The 27,464-nt window shown below is 38.7% G+C and overlaps 1 protein-coding gene across 2 annotated transcripts in view; it reads left to right on the forward strand.

The window, feature by feature from the left end:
* Positions 1-27,464, forward strand: part of LOC136858446 (unconventional myosin-IXa) — an 842,620-nt gene that overhangs the window by 120,062 nt on the left and 695,094 nt on the right. For both annotated transcript variants that reach the window (XM_067137995.2, XM_067137996.2), the window contains exon 7: positions 12,228-12,403. In XM_067137995.2, coding sequence (XP_066994096.2) covers positions 12,228-12,403 — 176 coding nt within the window. The remainder of the gene's footprint in view (positions 1-12,227; positions 12,404-27,464) is intronic.

The raw sequence follows: 27,464 nt of genomic DNA on the forward strand, positions 1-27,464 counted from the left end.
ACGTAGAGGCGCGCGGCTGTGAGCTTGCACCCGGGAGATAGTAGGTTCGAATCCCACTATCGGCAGCCGTGAAGATGGTTTTCCGTGGTTTCCCATTTTCACACCAGGCAAATGCTGGGGCTGTACCTTAATTAAGGCCACGGCCGATTCCTTCCAACTCCCAGGCCTTTCCTATCCCATCGTCGCCATAAGACCTATCTGTGTCGGTGCGGCGTAAAGCCCCTAGCAAAAAAAAAAAAAGAAGAAAGAATACCCTCACATACCTTACATATTTTCTGAATTTGAAGTCGGTTAAGATATAGTCTATTATAGAGCTGCTGCCCCTGCCCTCTCATGTGTAGTGGTTAATAGCCTTATGCATGAAGAATATATTCGTAACTATTAGCAGATAAATCCAGTAAATACCTCCCATTCATATTGGTTTCCATATCTTCTCCACCTATACCCATCACCTTCTCATACCCTTCAGTTCTCTTTCCAACTCTTGCATTGGCATTGCTCATTAACAATATCCTATCCTTGCTGTTGACCTGTTGAACTTTTAAACTTCCTTGTCATTTGCACCCTCCCATGGTGAGTATGCTCAGAGACAAACTGCCAAATCTACCCACATCATTCACTCATTAATGTGCTTAACAGAAACTGTGTTGCTAGCAATAGTATTCCTGATGAACAGTCCTACCCCATTCTCTGCCCTGTCCTTTTAATGTTTTTATTGCTTAGATAGTCTCTCTAAAAACCCTGTGCTGAATTATTTTTGATAATTCACATGGACACATAAAAGTAAAAAATAACAGTGGAAAACCAAAGTGAATCTTGATTTATTGTCTTAATTTTTACAATGAGTACGGACAATCTTATATTGATTACTTTCAAACACAAAATATTATTACACTATGTCTAGTAAATTCAGGGTTGTCCAACATAAAAGGCCGACAGTTAGACAAGCATAAAAAAATAATGAAAGAGCAATGAAGAACTCAACATACATGTTTCTTATAACAAAAGAATCTCCTAATTGTCCACTTTCAAACACAAATATATAACTTCACTGAATACAGTAATTTCAGGAATGCCCAGTTTGAGTAAAAAATTATCTAAATATAACAGTAATTGTTTTTCTCCAAGTTAAACACAGTGAATCCATAAATGTTCCTATGTACCTTGGTATGAAATCACTTCGCCAAAAATGGTTTGGACCTGTTAATCAAGGGGTGTCCAAAACTAGTGATTCCAAAAATGCAGGTAGCCTACAGTATATGTTTCAAAATGCATGTCTCCTTTGGATGTATTTAGTGAATTTATTTTCCACTGTTGCAAATGTGATTTTTGAACTCTGTGGCATTTTCTCCAAAACAAACTCGTAAATTTTTTTTGTTTTGTTTGCTTTCTCTTGCATTAGAAAGGATGAAAATAATAACTGAAAAATATCCCAAGCCTTTGGTGCATTCTGTAACAGGCCTTGAGTAAGAACACTGTGTCATCAAACTCATGCATGATTATACGCATTACTCTGCCATTGGAACTTCGGAGGATAGATGCGACTTCTTTTTCTTTTCTTTGGTCAACATCTGCACTTTCGTTATAATCAGTGTCATTACTATCATCATCCTCAAAGTCACTAAAATTGGAACATCATCTTCCAATTCTAATGTGGATAACACCTTTATAACCTTGGATTTGGCAAGATTTCACTCTTTGCTAGTGGAAGCCCTTTCTGCCTGCTTGCGCGCTGGATATCCCACAGGTGATAAAGCAGACTGCCATATTTGCATGAATGAATGAATCAACAGATACAGTTGAACCTGCTTTATACGTAACTCTGTTCTGCGTAATTCACATTTGTACGTAATTTCCTTTAGGTCCCGGCAAAATGTAATTTAAAAGCGTGTTAATTAAACCTTATTTATACTTAATCCGTTTATACGTAATTCGCTGTTATACGTATTAAGTGTCAGTGAAATATAACTGAGTTTTGCGTAATTGTAATCAGCACATGCTTTTTTAAAAGAAACTAGGCTACTGTATTTGCGACGTTTCGACTTGGGCGGCGTAGGCAGAAGTAGAGTGGTCGGGTTTCGTTGCTGAAGCCAAACACAAAGAGTTTCGCCGAGTGACATTGTTGACCCTCACTTACTGGCGTATTAACAAAGGCCAACCGAGTGATTCCTCTTCGCTGTCAATCTCGCTCCTCCTCTACCTTCGTCGTTTTTGACCTTCACACTGCCGCCAAAGATTAAGACACATTACAAGCAAAGTGGGCGGTTTTGGTGTGGAAACAAAAGAAAATACAGTAAATTTGTTTGAACATGAGAATTTCTTTCGTGGGAACAAAAATGTCCATGTTGCCGGTATCTGGTGTTTACTGTTGAACAGTCGTTTTGTCATTCATTTGCTTTTGATTAGCCATGGAGAACAGGAAAAGTTATACCCTAGATGAAAAAGAAAAATGTATACGAGAAGTGGACGCTAATCCACACCAAACAAAAACTGAAATTGCTTCAGGAATTGCTTATACCACGGAAGGTACGTAGATTTGGAGAAAGTACTTTTCACATTGTTCCAGCATAAGCGGGCCGTAGCTCTACCAATTAGTGGCGACATGCTGAAGGCAAAGGCGATGGATTTAGCTAAAATAATGAGTATCACTGTTGATTTCAAGGCTTCATCAGGTGGTTGCAAGGATTTAAAGATCATGAAATCACAGGGAGAACAATTTGCAGTGACTCGAAAGCTGTGGACGATGTCATGGTGCAACACTGGAAAGAAGAGGTTCTGCCGGGTATCGTAAGCGATTACCAGCCTCCAAACAACTACATTTGTGATGAGACCGGCCTGTTCTACAATCTCCTTCCTAATAAAACATTAGCTGAAAAAGGGGACCCATGCCATGGAGGGAAGAAAAGTAAAATTTGTGTAACAGTCCTCGCCACCAATGCAGATGGATCTGACAAACTTCCTCCACTTGTGATAGGAAAATCGAAGAATCAGAGGTGTTTTAAGGGTGCAAAAATAAAATGCACGGACTATGAATCCAACAGAAATTCTCAGATGACTATGCTTTTAATGAAACAGTTGTTGAAAAACTGGACATTAAAATAAAAAAGAAACAGAAGAAGATCCTTCTTATTATGGATCGATGTGCAGCACATCCACCTCAAATCGTTCTAGAGAATGTCCGAGTGGAATTTTTCCCTCTTAACTGTACCAGTGTTCTACAACCGCTTGATTTGGGCATCATTGCAAATTTCAAAGTGCATTATAGAAAAATGCTGGTTCAACATTTAATAACACTGAGTGATGCAGGAAATGAACCTCTGTCCATTAATTTGCTACAAGCAATGGACCTTATTTCGGCTGCCTGGAAGCAGGTGTCATCCTCCACAATCAGTAATTGTTTCTGCAAAGCTGCTGTCTTACTAGATGAGGCTGCCTCTAATGATGATTATGGGGACGAAGTTTTGTCTGGCAATGAGCTAACGCTACCAGGGTGTGTAGAATTCAATACTTTTGTGCATTTCAATGATAATCTGGCTGTATGTGGACAACAACCAGATGAAGAGATTATTGCTGATGTATGCCAACAACACAGTGGTGATGGACCAGCTACAAGCGATAGTGACAGTGATGGAGATGGAGATAACGACTTGAATTCTTAAACACCTGAACTGAGTGAAGTGTTAAGTGCAGTCTATGTGTGTAGGCGTTACATCAGTGCGAAAAGTTGCAATGAAAATGCTTTGAATTCATTACTATGTTTGCAAAAGGAGGTTTATACTCTTAAAGCAAGAAAAGTGGAGCAAGCCAAACTATGTGATTTCTTTAAGGCTGGGCCAAGTTCAAAATAATATTTTCTGTCTTAATGTATTTATTATTTGCAAGGATTTCCACATGTAGGTCTATTCCATTGGTTCTTTAGTAAATATGTAATGCATTGTGTAAGTCTGATTTCTAAGTAATTCTGAGTTACAAGTAGTTTTTTCTCTTCCCCTTGATATACGTATAAGTCAGGTTCAACTGTAATCATTATACAACTTTCTATCTACTGCAGAGATATGGCTGTGTACTTGCACAGAGTTTGAATGATTTCTGGTATCAGAATTGCAAGTATTGCGTAGTTATAACTGGATGCATGTCCCGCTTGTAGTGTTACGGGTGCATCTCAGCAGCGGTCATTCTCCGCACTCACAATGTGTTGAGCGGAATGATGTAAAGGTTAAACACCCGTCAAGGACGCTATAATCTCCTATCTCTTCCCCGTTATCTCCCCTTACCTGAATATCATTAACTCGTAACACTTTCAGACGCATCCTGTTTGCTGACTCGGCAGTTCTACTTTATTTCTTCCATACACTCCATTAATATTTATAGCTCCTCTTCAAATTCCATTTTGTTTGCCAAGTTGTTTCCAAGGAGTCCCTTGCCTGTCAAATGGAAGTGGGATTCTGTTACTTCTGTAGGTTTGAGGTTTGCTTAAAATATTCTGAACTCAGAAAATTTCATTAAGCAGGATGCTCCCTACTTACACATAGTTGAAGTGAAGATCTCTCTTCTAACGAGTTAGGGACTGGTGGGTTGTACATTCCTAGCCGCCAAGTACTTGGAGGGCCATTGACTCTGACTATGTCCGAGATGCCCACTCCCACTCCCATTCCATAGCAACTGGTATCCTGACTCTCAAGACCACTTATTAGGCCACTCAGCCATTGCTTATGGTTCATGAAGTAGGGTGTGACAACAGTAACCCACACCATGAACCACGATAGTAATAAATTTGGTGTTCATACATCCAGGATCTGTACCCACTGTAGCAAGCTTAAGGACCGTCTACACGTAACTTTTTATCGTCAATCTTGCATGATCATGCCAGATCAGTCATACAAAACGTCACATGTGGGTGGCAAATGTGACGTCTTACTTGTACTGAATGAGGTTTGAAGACTGAGCAAAAGACCGGTGAACGAGAGCTTTGTGTTCATGCAAGACAGACGATAAGTGCTGCAGTTACCTCGAGAGAAATTAAAAGCTTTCTATTCTGAAAATGCACTTGAGATGAAATTAAAATGAAAATCCACGGCCTGTTTCCAGTCATTTGACCAGGTCAGGAATGGAATGAATGAAGCCCCCATCTAGCAGCGAGGATAGGAATTGTGTCAGCTGCCGAAGCCTGTTGCACTCCTCTGTGGGCAATGATTAATGATGACAGATAAAATGAAATGATATTGGAGAGTGTTGCTGGAATGAAATATGATAGTAAGCATATTATAGCAAATTCAATACAGGTCTAATCATGAGATTGGTTACATGTAATAAAACTGGAGTACCCGGAGAAAGGAGAAAACCTGTCCCACTTCTGCTTTGTCCAGCACAAATCTCACATGGAGTGACAGGGATTTGAACCACAGAACCCGTAAAGTTCATAAATGTTGTGCTTTATGAGGCTGAAATGGAATCTTTGAATTAGGATGTTAAAATTATCAACTGTGCAAGGCATGTTGAGGCACAGGGCTGGCTGATAGTTGTTCAGGAGCAAAGTGTTCCACACTGCATGCATTTCCTTATTATATCCGTCCAGAAGATGCCAGTGGTACAATGCCATTTTGATAAGCGATTGAAAGTCCATGCACGGATCTTGAGAATATAGGCTGTTCAGTGATTACGTCGAGCTCTGCAAACATTTCAGATTTATTTTGTAAGTATGGGATTAGATGTAGTGAAACAATGCATACGAATCATTTAATTCATTATAATTTTATACCAGCCGGGCTGAGTGACTCAAACGGTCGAGGTGCTGCCCTCCTGACTCCAATTTGGCAGGTTCAATCCTAGCTCAGTCCGGTAGTATTTGAAGGTTCTCAAATACGTCAGCCTCATGTTGGTAGATTTACTGGTGTGTAAAATATCTCCTGCATACTAAATTCCGGCACCTTGACGTCTCCAAAACCTGCAAGAGTAGTTAGTGGGACGTAAAGCCAATAACATTATTAATTATCTACCACTTTTTACATCAAGAACTAGTTTGCCAAGTGACTGCTTACAATTTTTTTTCAGATGACAGTTATCAGAAATGTTTCTCAATTTTTAATTTTCTTCTTAGAAATTAGAATTGTCTAGGTATCACATTTGTATTATTGTATTTCAGTAGTTTTTCAATAAACCTAAAATAATAGAAAACACATATATAATTAATTCATGTACCTTTAATATTCCTTTTTCAGAACTTTGTACAGTATATAGTTCGACATATTTCCTGTTTAAGTCGACTAAGGGCTTATTTAGAAATTATCACTTTGAACTCAAGATCCTTGTAGGTCTGCCACATCGCTAAAAATCTTAATGTTGCAGTGAGTGCCTCCTGCTGAATGATAGCTTTTTTTTGTTTTTGTTTTGGGTGTTACTAGAGTTAATAATTTACAGTAGGTCTTTATATCCATACGCAGATAATTACACATGTCTTATGGTTCCTGTTGTAACTCAGGTAGCAAATTGACATGAGAGAATCTTCATCTCTTCAGTAACCTCTTCCAGACCACTGTGAGCTATGCATAACTGTATACAGGTAGACCTCGTTATACGCGATAGATACGTTCCGCGGAATTGTCGCGGATACCGAATTCGCGTAAATCGAGAGTCATTTTACATGTAAAATATATGGTTAGGTTTCCGTTGACTCACATATTAAGTTTAAAACGGCAGAGATTTTTAGTATTTTTACAAAAAATAACTATTATCATGTTTATGAAACACATTTTTATGTCCGGCTCCATGGCTAAATGGTTAGCGTGCTGGCCTTTAGTCACAGGATTCCCGGGTTCGATTCCCGGCAGGGTCGGGAATTTTAACCTTAATTGGTTAATTTCGCTGGCACGGGGGCTGGGTGTACAGTATGTGTCGTCTTCATCATCATCATCACCACCACCACCACCACCACGACGCGCAGGTCGCCTACGGGTGTCAAATCAAAAGACCTGCATTTGGCGAGCCGAACATGTCCTCGGACACTCCTGGCACTAAAAAAGCCATACGCCATTTCATTTCATTTCATTTCATTTTAATGCAAACCCTATGCACTTAAAGTTTAACACTGAAAAACACAATAATAAACTAAACTCTTCATACAAGTTCATGGCCATAGCTTGAATAGGAGCTCCAGAGAGAGGCATGTGTTGTTGGTACTGATGCTCAGTCCAATCCATTCTTTCCATCGCTTCCGAGCGAGATTTGGTCACTCTAGTCACACTTAAGTTAGTAGATCATTGAGCAGTTTTTCGAATTAATTCCGCATTGTCACGAATAGTTCTCACAGTGAACTCACTAAGTCCCAACGCATGCTAAATGTCAACAATACGCTCACCTTTCTCACAGCAATCAAAAACTTCTAATTTTGTTTTTAATGAATGCAACTTTGGTACACGCTTCTTTTCTCCGACAGACACACTTTCTTTCCTTTTACCCGGCATTTTAAATACGAAACCTGTCAAGTGCAACTTCACAGCTCTACTGACCGGAACTGACGATTCACGTCTCGACAAATATGACAGAAGATGCACGTAGAGATGCGCTTACCCCGTTTAACCTTGGTGCGTGACGTAGTGTACGTTACAGAGTTTGGCACGCATGTCGGTACCCGCCTTATGGAATTACAGCTTCCCTATACTGTTAACTGATGGCAGCACTAGACTTAAAACCAAAATCGTGTATATGCGAAATCGCGGATACCGAATCTACGTATAACTGGGTTTACCTGTATATTTTTTCTCGATTCTCTCACACAGGGGAAATTATTGTCAACAACAGTATTTCGTCCATGGTGTTCTTGTAAGACTGAGTAGATGCTTGAGTGGAAGACTGAGCAGTGTGAACGCGTGTCTTGCATCAGTCTTATCTGTCAGTTTTACTTGGTCATGCGAGACTGATGTTAAAACGTTACGTGTAGACGGCCTTTAGAGTGGGTGTGGTGTGATATAATCAGTGTAGCTGCTACGTGTAAAATTCGTTTCACTGGCTAACTCGGGCTGTAAGAGGACTTCAACAATGTATTTTGTACCTTGATATTATTCTTTGATTACAAGATTATTGATGTAGTTATAGCAGAGACAAACAGATCTGTGGACATGGGCATACATTCCGAAGTGAAAGCCTGTGAGGGGGGCAAGATAAAAATATTTCCGAGATTTGTACTTGTCGATCGAGATCTTGTTCTGGTTATTTGCGGCTATTCCTTATTTATCTTGATTTATAAATTTCATTTTTGTTCCGTATTGATAGCCACCGAATATCATAAAAAGAAAGAAAGAAAGTAAGTATTGATTAGGTAGAACCTTTCTTTCTTTTTATAATATTCCTTATTTATTCGGGAAGGAAGACATTGCATGTTGTGTAGGGTCTTTCTTTAACCCTTTGGGGTCCATTTAATTTCCCGCCTGTATCTTGCACAGGTCCAATTTAACAGTAGGCAAATATGGGAAGGAAATACTCACATAAGTAAAATGGTGAATTTTTACATTTTGAATATGAATTTCACATTTTTATATTATCTATCATGTTAACAGATTTACCGACAATATTTTGTGAACGTGTGGTACTTCCGGAGGCATTTTTTTGTGTGCAGTTATGGGTTCCCTGGACAGGTTCCACCATAAAATGTCTCATTTCTGCTTCTTTTCACTTTCCTGTCAGAACACACGGCACAGTCCTTCATTTTTCGGCCTCACAAGCATCTGTAATATGTAGCTTCCCATTCAGACAATTTTTCATCTCAACTACTCCATCGGCCGTGTCCACCAACCTACTACGCTGGCGTAGCAGGGGGAGAGGTGATACTTCCACGTGGCACGTCCCAGGTGGCGGATAAGGTGGTCCTAACCGGCTTGCCGGTGGACTGGAGGGAAATAAAATACCTCTCGGGGACCACACAACCCCCTGTGGGTGGGGAACGCAGACGAAGAATACACCCATGGTATCCCCTGCCTGCCATAAGAGGCGATTAAAGGGGCGACATAGGAATGATCAAATTAGAACCATGAGAATACTTGTAATTAGTACCATCACACAGAGAACACCATGGGTCGCTTTTACTTGCACGTAGTACCACTATGTTATGTACAAAATAGGTTTGTGATTAGTAGCAACAGTGTGTGGTTCAGGATGCATGCTACAGTACCTGTGATTCGTACCCCTGTATGAGCGACACCATGGTTCTGCCTTGCCTATGCTTAGTACCCACTATGTGAGGAACACCACGGGATAGTGCGGGTCCCTGCGGTTAGTCCACTTATGTGAGGAAAGCATAGGTTTGCGTTGCCTGTAAATGGCACCGCAGTGTGCGAAACACCATAGGTCTGTGTTAGATGTGCACATTACGTAACCTGTGAATAGTACCATAATGTACTATGCTACTTTTGATTAGTACCACAACGAGACAGATAGCATGGTTCTACTTTCCTAGCGATAAGTACCATTATGAGGGGATGATAACCTGGATTTTGGACCTGTTTCGACTACAAGCATCATCGATTCAGTATTCTGCTTTAGAAGCAGTCCCTTGGTCAGTAATACTGTTGTTTAATGGTAGTGTCTGGGAATGTGGGGCATTGAGGGTTGGATCCACTGATTGTTTTAACTTCATAGCCATCCTTTCATTCTTCGTCCTTACGTTTTCGAATTCTGGTCAGTGGAGGATTATGAATTTTTAAATTGTCATAACATTACTTCTCATTTCGTACTACTAGGGGTCAGTGACCTAGATGTTAGGCCCCTTTAAACAACAAGCATTATCAACATCGGCCGTGCCTATGGGTATATTGTTTTGTAACTCCCGCTTAAATTCCATGATAATTTGATCCGTGAAAGAGTTGTGACTTACTTTAGGCTTCTTCTCTGCCTTTTGCTGCATATTATTTACTAGCTGATGTACCCGTGCTTTGCTATGGAATTCTCAGAAAGACTGTCTTTGTGATTTACCCAATGAAGTCAACAATGACGTCAGTAAGAATGTAGCGATTGAAAGCAATGTCATCATATAAAATACTTGATCAAAGGGAAAACCGCACATTTTCTCACTTTTAACGAACAGTACTATGGTGCCAATCTAACAGTCCAAAGTTCAAGAGCTGGAATGAGCAGGCTGCACACAGTCGTGAACACTCCTCTGCCATTATTCCGTTAAATGAACACACTGCTCATTCCAGTCAGCGCATCAGAGTAGGGATTGAATAGCTAGGATGCTATGATGAACCAGTGTGTTATGTGCCAGTAGTATCAGAGTTTTGAACCAGGGGAATAGCATACTAAAGAAGAGAGAGTTCTAACTCCCCATCTACTTCCCGCCAATATTCAGGCAGGCTGTTATACTCGGTACACAGCAGTAATCCCATCTATTGGAGATGGGTGGCAACGGAAGACACAAAGCCACCGCACGAAGCACATCACAACAAACGATAGCCAGTGGTAATGTTGTTGAGCAATTTTATGAGCTTTCTATATTGAAGGCCTTCACATTTAGTTTTGTTTTGACTTTGTGATATTAGAGCGTCTTATAAAATTATTTGTAGCGTAGACTGTAGTTCCTTATTGCCTGACTTTACATTCTTTAAATTATCTTTACACATTTTCTTGTGACTCGGCCTGATATGGACTTAGCAACAAAGATCCAAATTTATGAATGTCTCTACCATAACCAGTACGGTAAAAATGTTTAAGATCTAAATGATCGGAAATTTAATACTGTATAACTTCAGTTATGTAGTATTTATCGATAGGACCACTAATAACATAAATATTTCAGAATTAAATTTTAGGCCTTCCCCTAAACTACCTTTTCGCTCAGAGTGAATAAAATTATTTATAGCCTAGATTGTAGCAACTTATTCCCTGACTTTACATACCCATTTTCATTAAATTCTCTTCAGCCATTTTCTCGTGATTCACGTATGTAATACATACATACATACAGACAGAAATTATGGAAAATTAAAAAGGTACGTTTCCTTGTTACTGTGGACACGACCGCTACAGAAATACCACCCTTTTTAAATTCTGAGCAATGTGCAGACTCTTATTTTATATATATAGATTTGAAAACTGTTCACTAAAGCTACCAGCTTCTTTCCTGTATTAGGAGGCGTGTATTCCATAGTACTGTTTTGAGAATACTTTGAATCGTAGGAACCTTCTTCATTTTTCACCCCCTACATCACCATTTTCACCACTGTCTTCCACCTCAATTTCCCGTTTCTTGCTGGAAAAATGGTTTTCAGATTCGGAGATACTAATTTCTCTTTCAGAATCGGTCAAAAAACCAATGCCAATATCACCACTGTCAAACAACTGTCCGTGAATATCATCAGGTTCCATGCTGCGATTGTTGGACGCTGTCTTGATAACAAATATAAACACAACAGCGATGAACCATCTCCATAGAATAAGCAACTCAGTTAAAACCAAATTAACAGTAAATGGCAGTATGGAGCAGAGAAACATTAAGCCTAAATACTGCGTAAAGCTTGACGCCATTTTTGCTCCAATATACAAAATATATAACCTTAAAGTTGTGTCGGACTAAGTCTGATGGGATTGGAACCAAAAATTAATGTCGGACTGAATCCGACATTGGACCCCAAAGGGCTAATGGCTGTAGGGGAAGTTTCCTATGCTGCAACAGAAAATGTTAGGAAAAATGTGAAGTACTGATTGTTAATTTAGACCTAGCATGGAATTATTTTTTAGGATTTCCACACAAAGCTAAACGTGTTCTGTGTAGGCTAAGAAGGAGCCTAAATTACCATGCGGTATTATTATGAGGTGCCTGTAAATATTTTTTTGTGCAGTTGAAAAGGGGTATCCAGCCATTTATATTCACATTACTGCCACAGAGAGATACATTTTACCAAAGCAGGACCTGAAGTTTAGTTATGCTGAAAATTGCATAAAAGCATATCTTTAGTTTCCTGACTATCAAGATGTTCTATGTGTTACTTGTAGAATTCATCGTTAATTTTTTTACCAGCTGTGTAATGGCAGCATTCAAATACTGGCTTGAATGATTAAAAATCCTGCTAGATTGATTTGTTGTATTACTATTTTCCTGAAATTCAGTTTAGCTGCTAGATAGTGCAGTTCTTATTGTGAGAAATATATAATCAACATAACCTAGTTTTCATTGTTACAGCTAGTCTTATTTGATGATAGTGTGTAATATTTGTGACAGGATTTTATTTTGTTTATAGGCTATTGCTGCTCGTGATGCAATGGCGAAGTGTCTTTATGGAGCTTTGTTCGACTGGATTGTTCTTCAAGTGAATCATGCTCTCCTCTCCAAGAAGGATACCCTTAGAGATCACCAAGGTCACTCAATTGGTGTTCTGGATATCTTCGGTTTTGAAGACTTTGGCATTCATAATAGGTAAATTTAGTAAATAATTTGATGAGGACATTAATTTTTCAGGTATAGTTGGGGCCTTGTTTAATATTACCATCTGAAAAGTGTTGTATTTTGTGCTACATAGGCATAGATATATTTACTGCTGTATAGATGTTAATATTTCTGACCCTTTGAAGCACTTCATTAATGTGTACAAATTAAAGAATATAACATTAAGTATGAGATACTCAACTAGCATGCATGAGATGTATGGGAATGATAAGGTGCTGCTCATATTTTCAAATTAAGTTGTTAAATTTACATTAAGTGCAATACCGTTTGCATCATAGGGTTATGGAATTAACACATTGACGATGGACACCGAATGGAGGGTGCTAACCCATGTAGACCGGATAGTTCAAGTCTCCAAGAAAGAAATTACACTACTGTAACTTGAAATGTATTTAAAATATCGACCTCAGATTTGGAACATAAACTCACTAAGTTGCTTCGTAATCTGTACGTTATGATACTTTTCAAAGCAGTACTGTTTGTGGCTCCATTTAATAGTCTTTCTAAGCACAGTGTAGTATGAATGCTGTATTTGTGCCATTCGTATACTCATTGTTTTCAAGTGTGCAATAATCTCTTTTTACGGCTAATCCCCATTCATTGTTAGCTGTTCATCATTAGACATCACCTACTGTCAGCTGAGAAACTATGAGAATACCGTATTTCACGGCATAATCGTCGCACTTTTTATACCAAAATTTTCGAAAAAAAATTGTAGGGTGCGACCATTATACGATGAATATTTAATACCAGTATTTGTATTACTCAAAAAATGTATTTATAACTAAATTGTATTTGATACAAATTTAAGATGCACGTAATACTCGCGTTTATACATCAAAATAATTAAAATAGTCTAAAACAAAATTCATAATTTTTCGCAACAATTCGGCGAACGTTTTTCCAACCTGAAAATAAAAATGAACGTATTAAGTTAATTTGTCATTAATTTGAGTATTAAAGTTAAAATATTACACTTGCAAAAAATTATCGCTTTGTTGTGAAATGCGGACTTACCGGTACGCAATTTATTCCAAATCTTCGGTGTCGCTATCGCAGGTTTCACTATCTGATGCGCCGTCCTCGCCTCTGTTAATACCAGTATCAGATTCTTCGTCTCCCTGCCACACTGCGTCATCTTCAGAACCGTCTAGTGCATTCGAAATCCCAGTCCTTTTGAAGCTCTTGGAGACTAGTTCAGGTGGTATAAGATCCCAACTCTTCTTCACCCACGAGCATAACAAGTCCAAGGGTGGACGCCTGATATTTCCGGCGGGCGTCAATTGCTGATCGCCGCTCATCATCCACTCGTTGTAAAATCGACGTAAGTGGTCTTTAAAGGGTTTATTAACACATACGTCTAGTGGCTGCAAAGCAGATGTTAGGCCACCAGGAATGACTATCTGTCGTGTCTTACTTGTAGTGAGAATTTGCTTCACTTCGTTCACGAGGTGACCTCGGAAACTATCTAAAACAAGCAGAGCTGGTTGTTTTAGTAGTGCACCAGGTCTTCTATTCCACACAGTTTTAACCCAGTCCAGCATGAGTTCTACGTCCATCCAACCCTTTGGTTGCACTCGTACATGAATTCCACGGGGAAACTGTATATTCTTAGGCATCGTTTTCCTCTTGAAAATGATGTAAGGCGGCAACTTTCTCCCGTCAGCTGTAATGGCTAGCATTGCCGTGCATCGCAACTTCTCACTACCGCTGGTTTTCATTAATACACTCCGTGATCCTTTTAGCGCAATAGTGCTGTTGCGAGGCATATCAAAAAAGATTGGAGTCTGATCGGCATTACCGATTTGAGAAAGCAAGTACGAAGTTTCCTTGCGCAAACGTATGACAAATCGATGAAAATTTACAATCTTGTCCGTGTAATCAGCAGGCAACTTTTGGCTTAGTGTTGTTCTCCTTCGCACTGACAGATTGTGTCGTCGCATGAACCCCTTAATCCACCCACGAGTCGCCTTAAACTGAGTTACCGGTATGTTGTGTTTGCGCGCTACCTCCTGTCCCTTAATTTGTAACATTTCATATGATACACTGCAGCCATTCTTACGTATTTCACTGACGTACCTAAACAGTTCTTTGTCAATTATAGGAAACTTCCCTGTTTTAGGACCTCTAAACGCGCGTCTAGAAGGGTTTGTGCTTTTCAGCTTGTTTTTTACTTTCCGCCAGTCACGCACCAACTTTTCACTTTCTTTCTGCAGCTCTGTTCCCGTGCTGTTCAGCGAAGGCAATTACGCTTAGCTTGAAGCCCGCAGAATAGTTTCTATATTTACCCATAATCGCTTATAAATGTTTCACACGTTAATGTTTTGCGATATAAATGACTTTCCGTAATTGTTCACTATTAAAACAAATTATTTCTGCAAACACCCAAAACACAAATTAAAAACTTAAATTCTCACGCACACATGTCTACAGTAATCACGTAAATCTGAAACAAATAAATGCATCTGTGATCTGTCCATTCTAGAGCAGCCAATACTGTTAGGCAGCAAGGAAGCATGCAACAATTTATCAGTTTAGCTCGTTGGTTGCGACACACTACTGCGCTTGCGCAAAGCTCGCAAACCGGAGCTCTAGCTAGCGCAGTGTAGATCTACTGTATAGTTGACTGTATTCCGAGACGTCAGTAACAAACATTCATTTTTTTCAATTTCTTTTAAACATACGGTAATTAGGTTAATATTTCTTCCCAGTTATTGATGATTTTACATTATATTACTGACGAGTTTATAAAATAAAACTTTAATAGCATTGGATAATAATTATCTTGACTGCTTGGATAAAAGTTTTCATCCCATGCCCGGACACTTATGACGTAGTAGTAAGATAAGAGTCTAGCGATGACAACTGAGACATCGTAAATAATTCGGCTGAATAATTCCGTGGAAATCTGCGTTATCGTCTTGGATTTCACTTCGTGCGCAATAACACAGGAGCCGGCCCCATGGTGTAGGGGTAGCGTGCTTGCCTCTTACACGGAGGCCTCGGGTTCAATTCACGGCCGGGTCAGGGAATTTTACCTGTATCTGAGGGCTGGTTCGAGGTCCATTCAACCTACCTAGCCGGTATTGCCTGGCGACATTGCCGATAAGCGATAACTTACAGCCTTACGTATTTCAAATGGGAACTCATAATATGTAGGTGGTGAATAAATAGTACACTGTCTCGCGACCACGTTGTCAAACTGCCGATAGCCTACCGGTAAGCATAATATGTAGGTGGTGAATAAATAGTACACTGTCTCGCGACCACGTTGTCAAACTGCCGATAGTCTACCGGTAAGCCATGCGTCGTACATATACCGGTATTATTTATTTATACGTTGTGCAACATGTCGCAAACGTGACTGTGTTGCCAAATTGCCCATAAACCATACACGTATTTAAATTGCGCATTCATGTGCAACTTACGTTGCAGTTCCATTTACCTTTTAACCAGATTAGTGAACAAAATTTGGACTGCGACGATTATGTAATTAAAGGTTTAAAGTCCGATTTTTGTATTGAAAATAAAGGATGCGACGATTACACGGTGGCGACGATTATGCCGTGAAATACGGTAATTCTCAGTGCTCATCACTCATGTGGCACATCAGATAATGAATCTACATATAAATATTGAAATACTTTGTCGTCACATAGGGTACGTTACCATGGGCGTGCCATGTTGTACAATGATTCTTGGCACGTAAGAACACCCTTGTAGCTGTGGAAACTCCGTATATACAAAGACCATCCAATTAAAAAAATACATTGACACTAAAATCTACGATCCCTCTATTCCATGACCATGACATGATTGAAAGTCCATAGCAATTATAATGCAGATCATAAAACAGTGTTGTAGCATTATGATCTAACAACATAAAACCAATTGTATTGAAAAGGTTGGGGGGGGGGGGGAAATCACAGTATTGTAAGCATATAGTCATAAGGTTGACGAGGATCCACATTTGCTTCATTACAGTATTTATTTCAAAGAGTCTGTGTAGAGTTTGCCTCCAAGTTTGACCCTGTGGAATATCTATACCTAAGCAAGTTTTCAGTCTCCACTTGCTAAAAAAAAAAAAAAAAAAAAAAATGATATATATATAAATTTAGTAACAAATGGCCTGTGGTCAGCTCACTTCGGACATCCGTTAGCCATGGCAATATGGCAGCTATATAAGAATGACATGCAATAAGATAAAACCATTGACAGAACGGCACATGAAGGCTGTTAAACCTTCACCTCATTCCTGGCTGGACTCGCAAACCATGCACATTTCTCATGACCTACTCAGATTTGCTAAACCAGCCATCATATTACAACACCTGCTGTGTTAGTGTGCCACCTTCTATTCACGTTGCAATTTTTCTGGCTGAACTACTTCTTGTTACCAGTACACATTATCTAAACTTCACCTCCAAAACAATCTCTTATACCAACTATAATGGCATATTAATGTTGTCCCTCCAGTTCACTTACTATATACCTTCAACTCAACCTCTTATTCCTCATCTCTCTAATCATCATCTTTCATTATTCATCAATTTTTACATCTCACTATATCCACCTCTTAATCATAATCACTCTTCAATCAAATTCCATAGTAATCACTCTTAGCAGTGTGCCCATTGCATTTTCTGACGTGTTCCAAAATGGCATCAAAGTGGAGGTATGGACCATACAGGCCGAAATCATAAGAAAAGAACCATAAGTTAGAAGTTCACAGGAGGCCAAGACCAAGTAGGAGCATACAATTTTAAAAGGCTGTGAGGAGAGAACAGTATCAAGTGAATTGTTTCAAGAAAACAAGTAAAATATATTATTTTTATTATTGTTATTACACTTAATAATCTGATGAGAACGGACATACAGCAATTCAGCTGCAACAGAAAGGAAGACTAATTGCTAAGATAGACGAATTACGCAAATATTACCCGTGTTAAACAAGAAAATACGGCGTAATTCACGTTATTCAACGTCAAAGAGAGGAATCGCGGCGTGAAATAAGAAAATTTGAATCAAATACGTTCACCAGTTGGACTGATATGAAGCAATTCGATACGTCGAAGCTCATTAAAAACAGAGCTTAGAGAAGAGGAAAAATATTCAGGAATCATTTTTCCAAGAAGAGAAATTAAGCAATTATTAAGCCTTCAAGAATAGAAATATCGAGTAGAATTATAGATTAAAAAAAAAAAAAAAAAGGCAAAGATAAGATTGAAGACACTAAACCAAGTGTTAAATATTTGATTGATCAGATTAATAAGAAAAATAATACTGATTAGAGATTATAATTTTAAGAAGCTCCAAAATGAACATTTACTTGTTGGAATTATTTGATTTTAATATTAGCTGAAGAATGAAGAAGGATATGTCGTGCTAATTTCAAGGTGAGGGGGTCAAAGGGGTAGTATGTGGTCCTGTGGGTGCACTTCTTGCTGATGGGAGTGTACTAGCAAAAGTCATGTAAGGGCAGAAAGCGAGTTCCCGACGCTTAAATGGGGACCAATCAGCTAAGGGAGACAACCCTAACAGAAAACATCGGTCCTCCAGGATTGCTGAGGGTTGGAGCAAGGCTATCAACCTCGCTCCGGAAAACCAACTGTTGCGAAGCCCCAGAATATGCCTCGGAATGGATGATTTAATAGACGACGAGCTAAGCTAAAGGCAATGGACTACACAATTGGTACATGGAATGTACGCACACTTCTACGAGCCAGAGCACTGAAAGTACTGATGCAGAAACTAGAAGTCAACAAAGTGGACATAGCAGCCATACAAGAAACTAGATGGTCAGGAAGGGATGAGATATGGGACACCAAAACCCACACAATATTCAGTAGTGGGAAGTCAAGGAATGCACAAGGAGGAGGAGTAGCATTTATAGTACGAAAACAAGCTAAAGATGATGTACTACAGTTTTTGGCAGTAAATGAAAGATTAGCAACATTGCGTGTTAAAATGGGATTCTACAACTTAACAATCGAAAATGTATATGCACCAACGGAAGACAAGGAACAGATAGTCAAGGATCAGTTCTATGCTGAACTGGAACGAGTGCTAGATTCAATCCCATCGAACGATGCTAAGATGATAATAGGAGACCTAAATGCACAAATTGGGAAGGAGGAGATATATCAAGGAATAATAGGGATCCATAGTTTACACAACACTACTAATGATAATGGGCAGAGATTGCTTGACCTTGCTACCAGCAGAAACATGAAAGTGATGTCAACTTGTTTCCCTCATAAAGAGGTACACAAGCAAACATGGATATCACCGGATGGAAAGACCTGTAATCAAATAGACCCTGTAATAATGGAGAAAAGATGGACATCCAATATCATGGATGTCAGATCATTCAGAGGAACAGGTTGTGGCTCCGACCACTTTCTAGTTAAGGCAATATTAAGGTGACGCATTATGAAAACAAGAAAGGAAGGAATGAGTAGGATAGAAAAGTACAATACTTGTGAACTGAAGAATAAGGAAGTATCAGAAAGATACGGGAAAAGAAGTGCTGGTAGAGAAATATAATAAGGACCAAACAGCAACGGTCGAGACCAAATGGACTGCTCTGAAGGAAAGCGTTAAGGCCGCGGCAAAGGACACACTAGACATTGTACCCAAAAGGAACACAAAGGAATGGTTTGATGAGGAATGCCAAAAAGCCATAGAAGAAAGAGATAAAGCATATAAAGCATACCTAGAGAGACCAACAAGGGTGAAGAAACAAGAGGTTGAAAACCAGAATAAAGAAGTAAGGAATGTATGTCGAAGAAAGAAGAGAAGAAAATTAAATGAGAAAATGGCTAGAATAGTGGAGGAATTTAAAGAAGATAATAGCTACATGGCTTACAGAGAAGTTAAGGAAGTGAAAGAAGAATTCAAGGCAAGAACAAACATGTGTAAGGACAGAAATGGACAGCTTTTGGGAGATAAAAAAGGGATCCAAGATAGATGGAAGGAATATTTCCAACACCTCCTGAACCCAGTAGAAATGAAAGGGAAAACATCAACTACCTCAAGGAATAATACTGAGACAAATGAATCAGAAGTCACAGCACCATCTATGCAAGAAGTGATAGAAGCCACACAGCAACTGAAAACAATAAAGCACCAGGTATCGATGGAATCCCTGCAGAGTTGTGGAAATACGGAGGAACCACACTACAAGAAGCTATATATGATCTAATTGTGAGCGTGTGGAATACAGAAGAAATGCCTGAAGACTGGCGCAAAGGCATCATATGCCCAATATACAAGCAAGGGGATAAGTTGGTATGTAGCAATTATAGAGGGATCACACTGCTGTGTACAGTATATAAGCTGTTCACTTCCATTCTGAAGAAGACACTAGAACCCCTGGTGGAAGAAATTCTAGGAGAATACCAGGCATGGTTCCGGAAGGGAAGATCCACTATTGATCTGATATTTACTGTGAAACAAGTGTTGGAGAAGTGTTGGGAACGGGGCATAGATGTGGTACACATGTTTATCGACTTTCAACAAGCATACAACTCTATTGACAGGGATAATGGAGATATTAAGAGAGTTCAAGATACCAGAAAAGCTGGTGCGACTGGTGGAATTGACTACGAGAAATACGATGGTGGGAGTGAAAATTCAGACTGAAGTAGGCAGCTTCTTCGAAGTGAATCAGGGGTTGAAGCAAGGAGATGGCTTAGCACCAATTCTATTTAACCTGGCACTAGAGTCAGTGATTAGAAAGTTAAGGGTGGACACCAGTGGAACACTTCTGTACAAAACAGCTCAAATTTGATATGAAGAACAACAAGGACAGTTAAAGAAGCATTTGAAGACTTGAGTAGAGAAGGCAAAGAGATTGGACGTAAGATCAATGAACAGAAGACGAAGGTAATGGTGCAGGCTCGGAGATAGAAGTATACAAATGACCAACTTGTCCCTGAAGGATCCAAAGTGGAGGTGGTGGATGAATTTAAATATCTTGGTGTACATCTGAGCAACACGAATGAGGAAATGGTGGAAATACAGGCAAGAATTCAAGCTGCCGACAGAGCATACTTTGCAGTACTACCACTTTTCAGAAGTAGAGATATAAATCAGAGCTTAAAAGTTATGCTATACAAAACCCTCATTTGCAGTATAGTGATGTATGGAAGTGATACGTGGACCCTCCCAAAGAAAGCCGTGGAGAAGATAGATTCCTTCGAAAGGAAAATCCTGAGGAGAATTTATGCACCCATATGCGTACAAGGGGAGTGGAGAATTAGATATAACAATGAACTATATTCCCTGTATGGGGAGGCACCCCTGTCGCATGCCATTCAAATGAAGAGACTTAAATGGGCAGGTCATCTAATTAGGATGGAAGAACACCGAATCCCAAAGAAGGTATTCTTAGGAGACTTTGGAGGAGGAAGGCCTGTGGGAAGGCCACGTAACAGTTGGGAAGATGGTGTACATCAGGACGCAGCACATATCCTCAAGATCCGGAATTGGAGAGTAGCTGCACAAGATCGACAAGTTTGGCGGAGAGCAACTGGGGAGGCCATGACCCGAAAACGGGCCGTCGCGCCATAGGTAAGGTAAGGTACTTTCAAGGTGGAGATGAATATGAACCAGCCAGCAGACTAGACCTGATGAGGGGGAATACTCCAGCCATTCTGTAGACCACAGCCGGCCAAGGACCAGAGATGTGACACGGAGAGCTACAGAAGTCGCCGTACTCGCTGAATGGCAAGCTAAGTTTGCTAAATATTGGTTCTTAATTAAGTTAGATATGATTATATGGTACAATTTACAATAAGTGTGAAGTATTTAAGAAATGAAGTGACTCAGTGAAGTGATACGTTTTGAATTATATCTTACTAAGTCAAGATGTGACAAGATCGATATCTCGAAAAAGTGGCTATACATATGTTGAGTGGATTATGATTAGCAAATGAAAGATAGCAAATGAAATATGATTATTTGCAAGAAGGAATGTAGATTATACACAGCAGGGTGAGAGTATTGGCGTGCATTAGATTTCATTAATGGGTTTTGTGAAGCCAATCATGCTAAGTTAGCATCATTATTTGATGATATAGAGAGGAATTATAATTTATATGAGTTATTCCTTGTCGAATTACATCATCAGATGGAATTATTTCAACATTATTTTGTTCTGTGATGGAAGTCGTAAGAATCTTAAGATCTGGATTGGCGAAGATGGCACTACCATATTGGCCATGAGGTCTTTCGGCCAAAAATTTCATTCCTCGGATCTTAGGGCGCTGTTAATGAATGTCCCTATGTGTTTCCTGAACACATAATAAATCACATTTGTAGGTATAACAAAGGTTGTGTAATAGCACTTCTTTACACATTGATAATCCTTCTATGTTTACAGAAATAATTGTAATGATTGCCTCTGATACGAGCCTTTCCCGATTGTTGGAAAACATCTCATATGAATTGTATTGTTTGTATTTATGTAGAGCTTAATCACATTGTTACCTGCCATCATCAGAAATAATTAATGGTTATAGTACCAGATTTCCTGTTATTCTGATATTATTGTAAGATATGTTTCTGACACGATTGAATAAATAAATCAGATGGAATTACGAAGTGCTAGAGGTTAAACATTATTCTATGAGAAGAAATATGATTCAAATAAGTGAACATAGTTGCAACAAAGTTTTATATGTCTTAATAATTGTATGAGGTGCGGCAATTAAATAACGAGACTGTACCCCTTCTACTCCGTGGTCGCGTAGTGGGGGGTTGTCATTGGAATGTAGTTGACCTTGATCCTTCCTGGCAAGCACACTTCCTTTTGTTGTTCTGCCTGCTTTAGTTTGCTTTTGAGACTTGGTTGTAGCGGACGCTGTTGTGTATTCGTGCCGCGATCATATTGAAATTAAAGAAATCGCGCACGGAATGTTTTCAAATGTTAAAGGAGGTGTTTGGTGATAATGCTATGTCACGTGCACGAGTGTTTGAGTGGCACAAACGGTTTTCTAAAGAGGTTGAAGATGAACGTCCCGGATGACCTGTGACTGTCAGAAGTGAAGGAAACATCCAGAAAGTCAACGAAATTGTGCGGAAAGACCGACGTCAATACTATAAAGAAGTTCTAATCAAGCTGAGGGAAAGAGTAAGGAAGAAAAGACCAGATGCATGGAAGAACGGCTCATGGATTCTTCACCAAGACAACGCACCAGCCCACAACGCCTTGTCTGTGAAGCAGTTTTTAGCTGACAAGTGCATTCCTGTGCTAGAACATCCTCCGTATTCGCCTGATTGTGACTTTTATCTCTTCCCAAAAGTGAAAAGTGTATTGAAGGGAACACATTTTCAGTCTGTGGAACACGTAAAAGTAAAAACAGCAGAGTTGTTGCGCAGGGTGACAAAGGATGACCTACAGCATTGCTTCGAACAGTGGAAGGCACGTATGCAACGGTGTATAGATAGGGGAGGGGAGTATGTTGAAGGGGATAAGAGTGTATTGTTACTTTGTTTCCAATAACCCTTTCATACCTGATATAAAACTGGCGGTGTGAATTTTTGTTATACGTCAAAAACTGACTAAAATGCTCTTAAATGCATATATTTTTAGTTTATTCCACAAAATGAAAATTAACATCTAAGAAAAAGCACCCACACAATTGTGCGTGTCAGGACTTAATTCACTACTTACAAAAAAAGAAAAATTACCTCAGTGCATGTGAATATACATATGTACATGATCAGATGTTCTATTTTACAGTGTGGAACAATTAAAATCTTTGTTCAAACACAAGTATACATTATATTTTCTACACTGAGGACGAGTTTTGCTTTTACAGCCCTTTTGGCGGCAGCACCTTTTCGTCAGACCTGAAGGAAAACTTGGAGGTGTGAATTTGTTTGTACATCAAAAATTTACTAAAATGCTCCCAAATACACATGTTTACAGTTTATTTTACAAAATAGGAACTACCGTCTGAAAAACAGCATCCACACAGTTGTGCGTGTTAGGACTTAATTCACTACTTACAAAAAAAGAAAAATTTTAAAAAGTGCTGCTCAGCACATGTGAATATACACATGTACATGATCAGATGTTCTATTTTACAGTATGGAACGATTTGAAACAATTAAAATCTTATACATTACATTTCTCACGTAGAATACGAATTCTGCTTTCACAGTGCTTTTTGTGGCAGCACCCAGTACTCCCGCATGCATTGCCTGTAGGAAAACCTAACCCGCACAATTGTGCATATCAACATTCAAAACCTCATGATATTACGTACGATGTTATAAGTTCACAATTTTACGTTTGCTAAACAATTTACACACTTCATAGATTACATTCTGATATTCAGTGAAGCTTCTAGTTTAATATGAATGCAATAAATAAATATTTACTTTTGGCTTTACTGCTTCCTGCCACCTTGCCAATGAACTGATTTTTAAACTCTCTTCCTGCCCTCTGGTGGCCAAGCGCTAAATAAAAACAACTGAAGTACATGCTAGGTGTCCTGCACAATCACTGCAGTCCAGTCTAGCGCCAAGAAAACGCCAAATAAGCTCAGGCATAAATAAAACGCGAACCCGCACAATTGTGCGTACACAGTCTGAAAGGGATAAATCACATTTTTTACACCAGTCTTGTTATTTAATTGCCGTACCTCGTATTATTTATGAAGAGGTTATGATATAAGGAAAAGTGGTTATGTTGTTGATATAATTGAATTGATTGAGCGGTATATAGATGAGAATTGAATTATATGAAGTGATTGGAGTGAAGTATTAGGAAAATATGTTGCAATGAAGACGTAATGAGGGATGCTAAATGTTTACATTCAGAATATGGATCAAATATGTGAAGCAAGTACATTGAAAGAAGTATGTCGAGGGAATAACAAAAGACAAGGTATGCATGGCAAACCCATATGCATATGAGAATCAATGGTTTCTGCTATGTCAAATACAGCTGTGTTGTAAGGAAATACTTAAGCAAATGTCATATTGTGGTAATACACGTAATGAAAGATGAGATGAGTGTATAGCTATATATTGAACTAGCTGATGTACCCGTGCTTCGCTATGGGATTCTCAGAAAGACTGACTTTTTGGTCTTCCTAACTGAAGTCAATATAGGTCATTACAAAAACGTCAGTAGGAATGAAGCTATTAAAAGCAATGTTATCATATAAAATACTCAATCAAATGAAAAACTGCATTTTTTATCACTTTTAACGAACAGTACTACGGTGCCGATCTAACAGTCCAAAGTTCCAGAGCTGAAATGCCCAGGCTGCAGACAGCCGTAAACACTCCTCTGCCTTTATTCTGTTAAATATGCACACAGCTCATTCCAGTCAGTGCCTCAGAGTAGGGATTGAATAGCTCGAATGCTATGATAAAGCAGTCTGTTACGTACCAGTACTATCGGAAAATTTATGAACCAGAGGAATGGCATACTAAAGAATAAAGTTACCTAACTCCCCAGGTACTTCCTGCCAGTATTTAGGCAGACTGTTACACTCGTACTACGACTGGGTGAGTTGGCCGTGTGGTTAAGGGCGCGCAGCTGTGAGCTTCCATCCGGGAGATAGTGGATTCGATCCATACTGTCGGCAGCCTTGAAGATGTTATTCCGTGGATTTCCATTTTCACACCAGACAAATGATGGTGGGTATACCTTAATTAAGGCCAAGGCCGCTTTCTTCACGCTCATAGCCCTTTCCTATCCCATCGTCTCCATAAGACCTAACTGTGTCGGTGCGACGTAAGGCAAATTAAAAAAAAATACTCGGTACGCAGCAGTAATCCTATAGGAGATGAGTGGCAACAGAAGACAAAGCACACCACAACAAACAATGGTCAATGTAATGTTATTGTTGATCAATTTTATAAGCTTTCTATATTGTAGGCCTTCACATTTAGTTTTCTTTCGATTCTGTGATCTTAGGGCATCTTATAAAATTATTTATAGCGTAGACTGTAGTTCCTTATTCTCCGACTTTACATACCTACCGATTTTCATTAAATCCTGTCTACCCATATTCTCGTGACTGGGCGCTGATAAGGACCTAGTAACAAAAATACAAATTCATGAATACCTCTAATCATAGTCGGTATGGTATCAATGTACAAGACAAAATGATCTGAAATATAATACTAAATAACTTTAGTTAAATAGTATTTATCGATACGACCACTAATAACAATTACTTGGGAATTAAATTTTGGGCCTACCCCTAAATTACCATTTCATTCAGCGTCAATAAAGGTATTTATGACCTAGATTATAGCGACTTATTCCCCGACTTTGTATACCGATTTTCGTTAAGATAGAACCACTAATAACATTAATATTAGAGAATTCCATTGTAGGCCTTCCCTAAACTACCATTTTTCTCAGCGTGAATGGAATTATTTATGGCCTAGATTGTAGCGACTTATTCCTCGACTTCCTCTTGCGATTTTTGTTAAAATATGACCTTCAATATCAAATATTGTATTTGTGAATTAAATTTTAGGCCTTCCCCTATACTACCATTTCACTCAGTGTGAGTAAAATTCCTTATGGCCCAGATTATAGCGACTTATTTCCCGACATTGTATACTGATTTTCATTAAGATATGACCACTAATAACATAAATATATGGGAATTAAAATTTAGGCCTTCCCCTAAACTACCATTTCAGTCAGCGTGAATAAAAATATTTATAGCCTAGATTGTAGCGACTTATTACCCGACTTTGCGTACTGATTTTCATTAAATTCTCTTCAGCCGTTTTCTTGTGATGCGTGTACAGACAGGCAGGCAGGCAGGCAGACAGACAGACAGACAGACAGACAGACAGACAGACAGACAGACAGACAGACAGACAGACATTACGGAAAAATAAAAAGTGCATTTCCTTGTTACTGTGGGAATGACTGATACAGAAATACAATCCTTTTTAAATTGTGGGCAATGTACAGACAAAACTCTTATTTTTTATATATATATAGATAACATAGATAGATAATAATGAGCTAACATAACAAAAATTTAGAGGAGTCACTTAGATAAACTTGCTATGATAATTAAGGCTATGTGAAAGGTCAAACGCATATTGAGAGGAAGTTAATAAGGCTAATTAAGAACTACTTTAGTTAGAAATGAGATATAGATTATTTTATATTTTAAAAGGTGTTTCATGGTTATTATATATTTTTTTAAAATACGTAATTATAATAGACCAAGAGGATAGGTGCCGAGATTTTGGTAGGCAATAGGGAGTACAGTAGTAACCTTACCATGTCATTCAACAAAAGCATCGATGAGAAAGCAATATTTGTAAAATAATTCAGATTGCGTGATTTTTAAAGAAAACAGTTGGAAATGAATTGAGTGTTATGCTAATCAAAGATATGATTAATTATTTTCTTTCAATTTAATGATTATTTTAATGATGTAATTGAATATTTTTCATATCAAATGAAAAGTGAAATAAGATGTTAGCTCATGACAGGATTGAAATTCAACTTTTCTAAGCCAGCGCTGATTTAAACGAAATGCATGTATAATGGTAATTTATTTTATGAGATATTGGACGAATATTAGGAAATGATACTTTCTCTTTCCTTTAGTAATTCATTTAGATTAATAAATTTCTTCTTATTTTTTATTTTTAAATGTGTGAGTAAGTTATTTGTAGATATTAGTGTATATTAACTTAGTTTTAAGTTGAGTTCATGCGGTTTATTATGATACCTGCGGTGATTAAAAATGCGATAGGATGGAGATGTTCGTCTGGAGATGAAGTTTGTCGCATGCAATTGGACTCTTCTTTGAATTCACGTTAAACTTCATGAAGATTTACCCTGAGAAGACAACCAGCTACCGGAATATTTTTACGTGCGTCGTACCTGACGCGGGATGGGTGCAGCAATCTTCACTCATTATTACCATATACCAGCCATAATCACAGATTAATTTCCTCCCTTCAATCCAATTATATCCACCAACCATTTATCGTAATACACATACAATAAAGCAGCAATAATCAT

Source organism: Anabrus simplex, chromosome 1 (genome assembly GCF_040414725.1).
Source record: "Anabrus simplex isolate iqAnaSimp1 chromosome 1, ASM4041472v1, whole genome shotgun sequence".
Classification (NCBI taxonomy): Eukaryota; Metazoa; Arthropoda; class Insecta; order Orthoptera; family Tettigoniidae; genus Anabrus; species Anabrus simplex.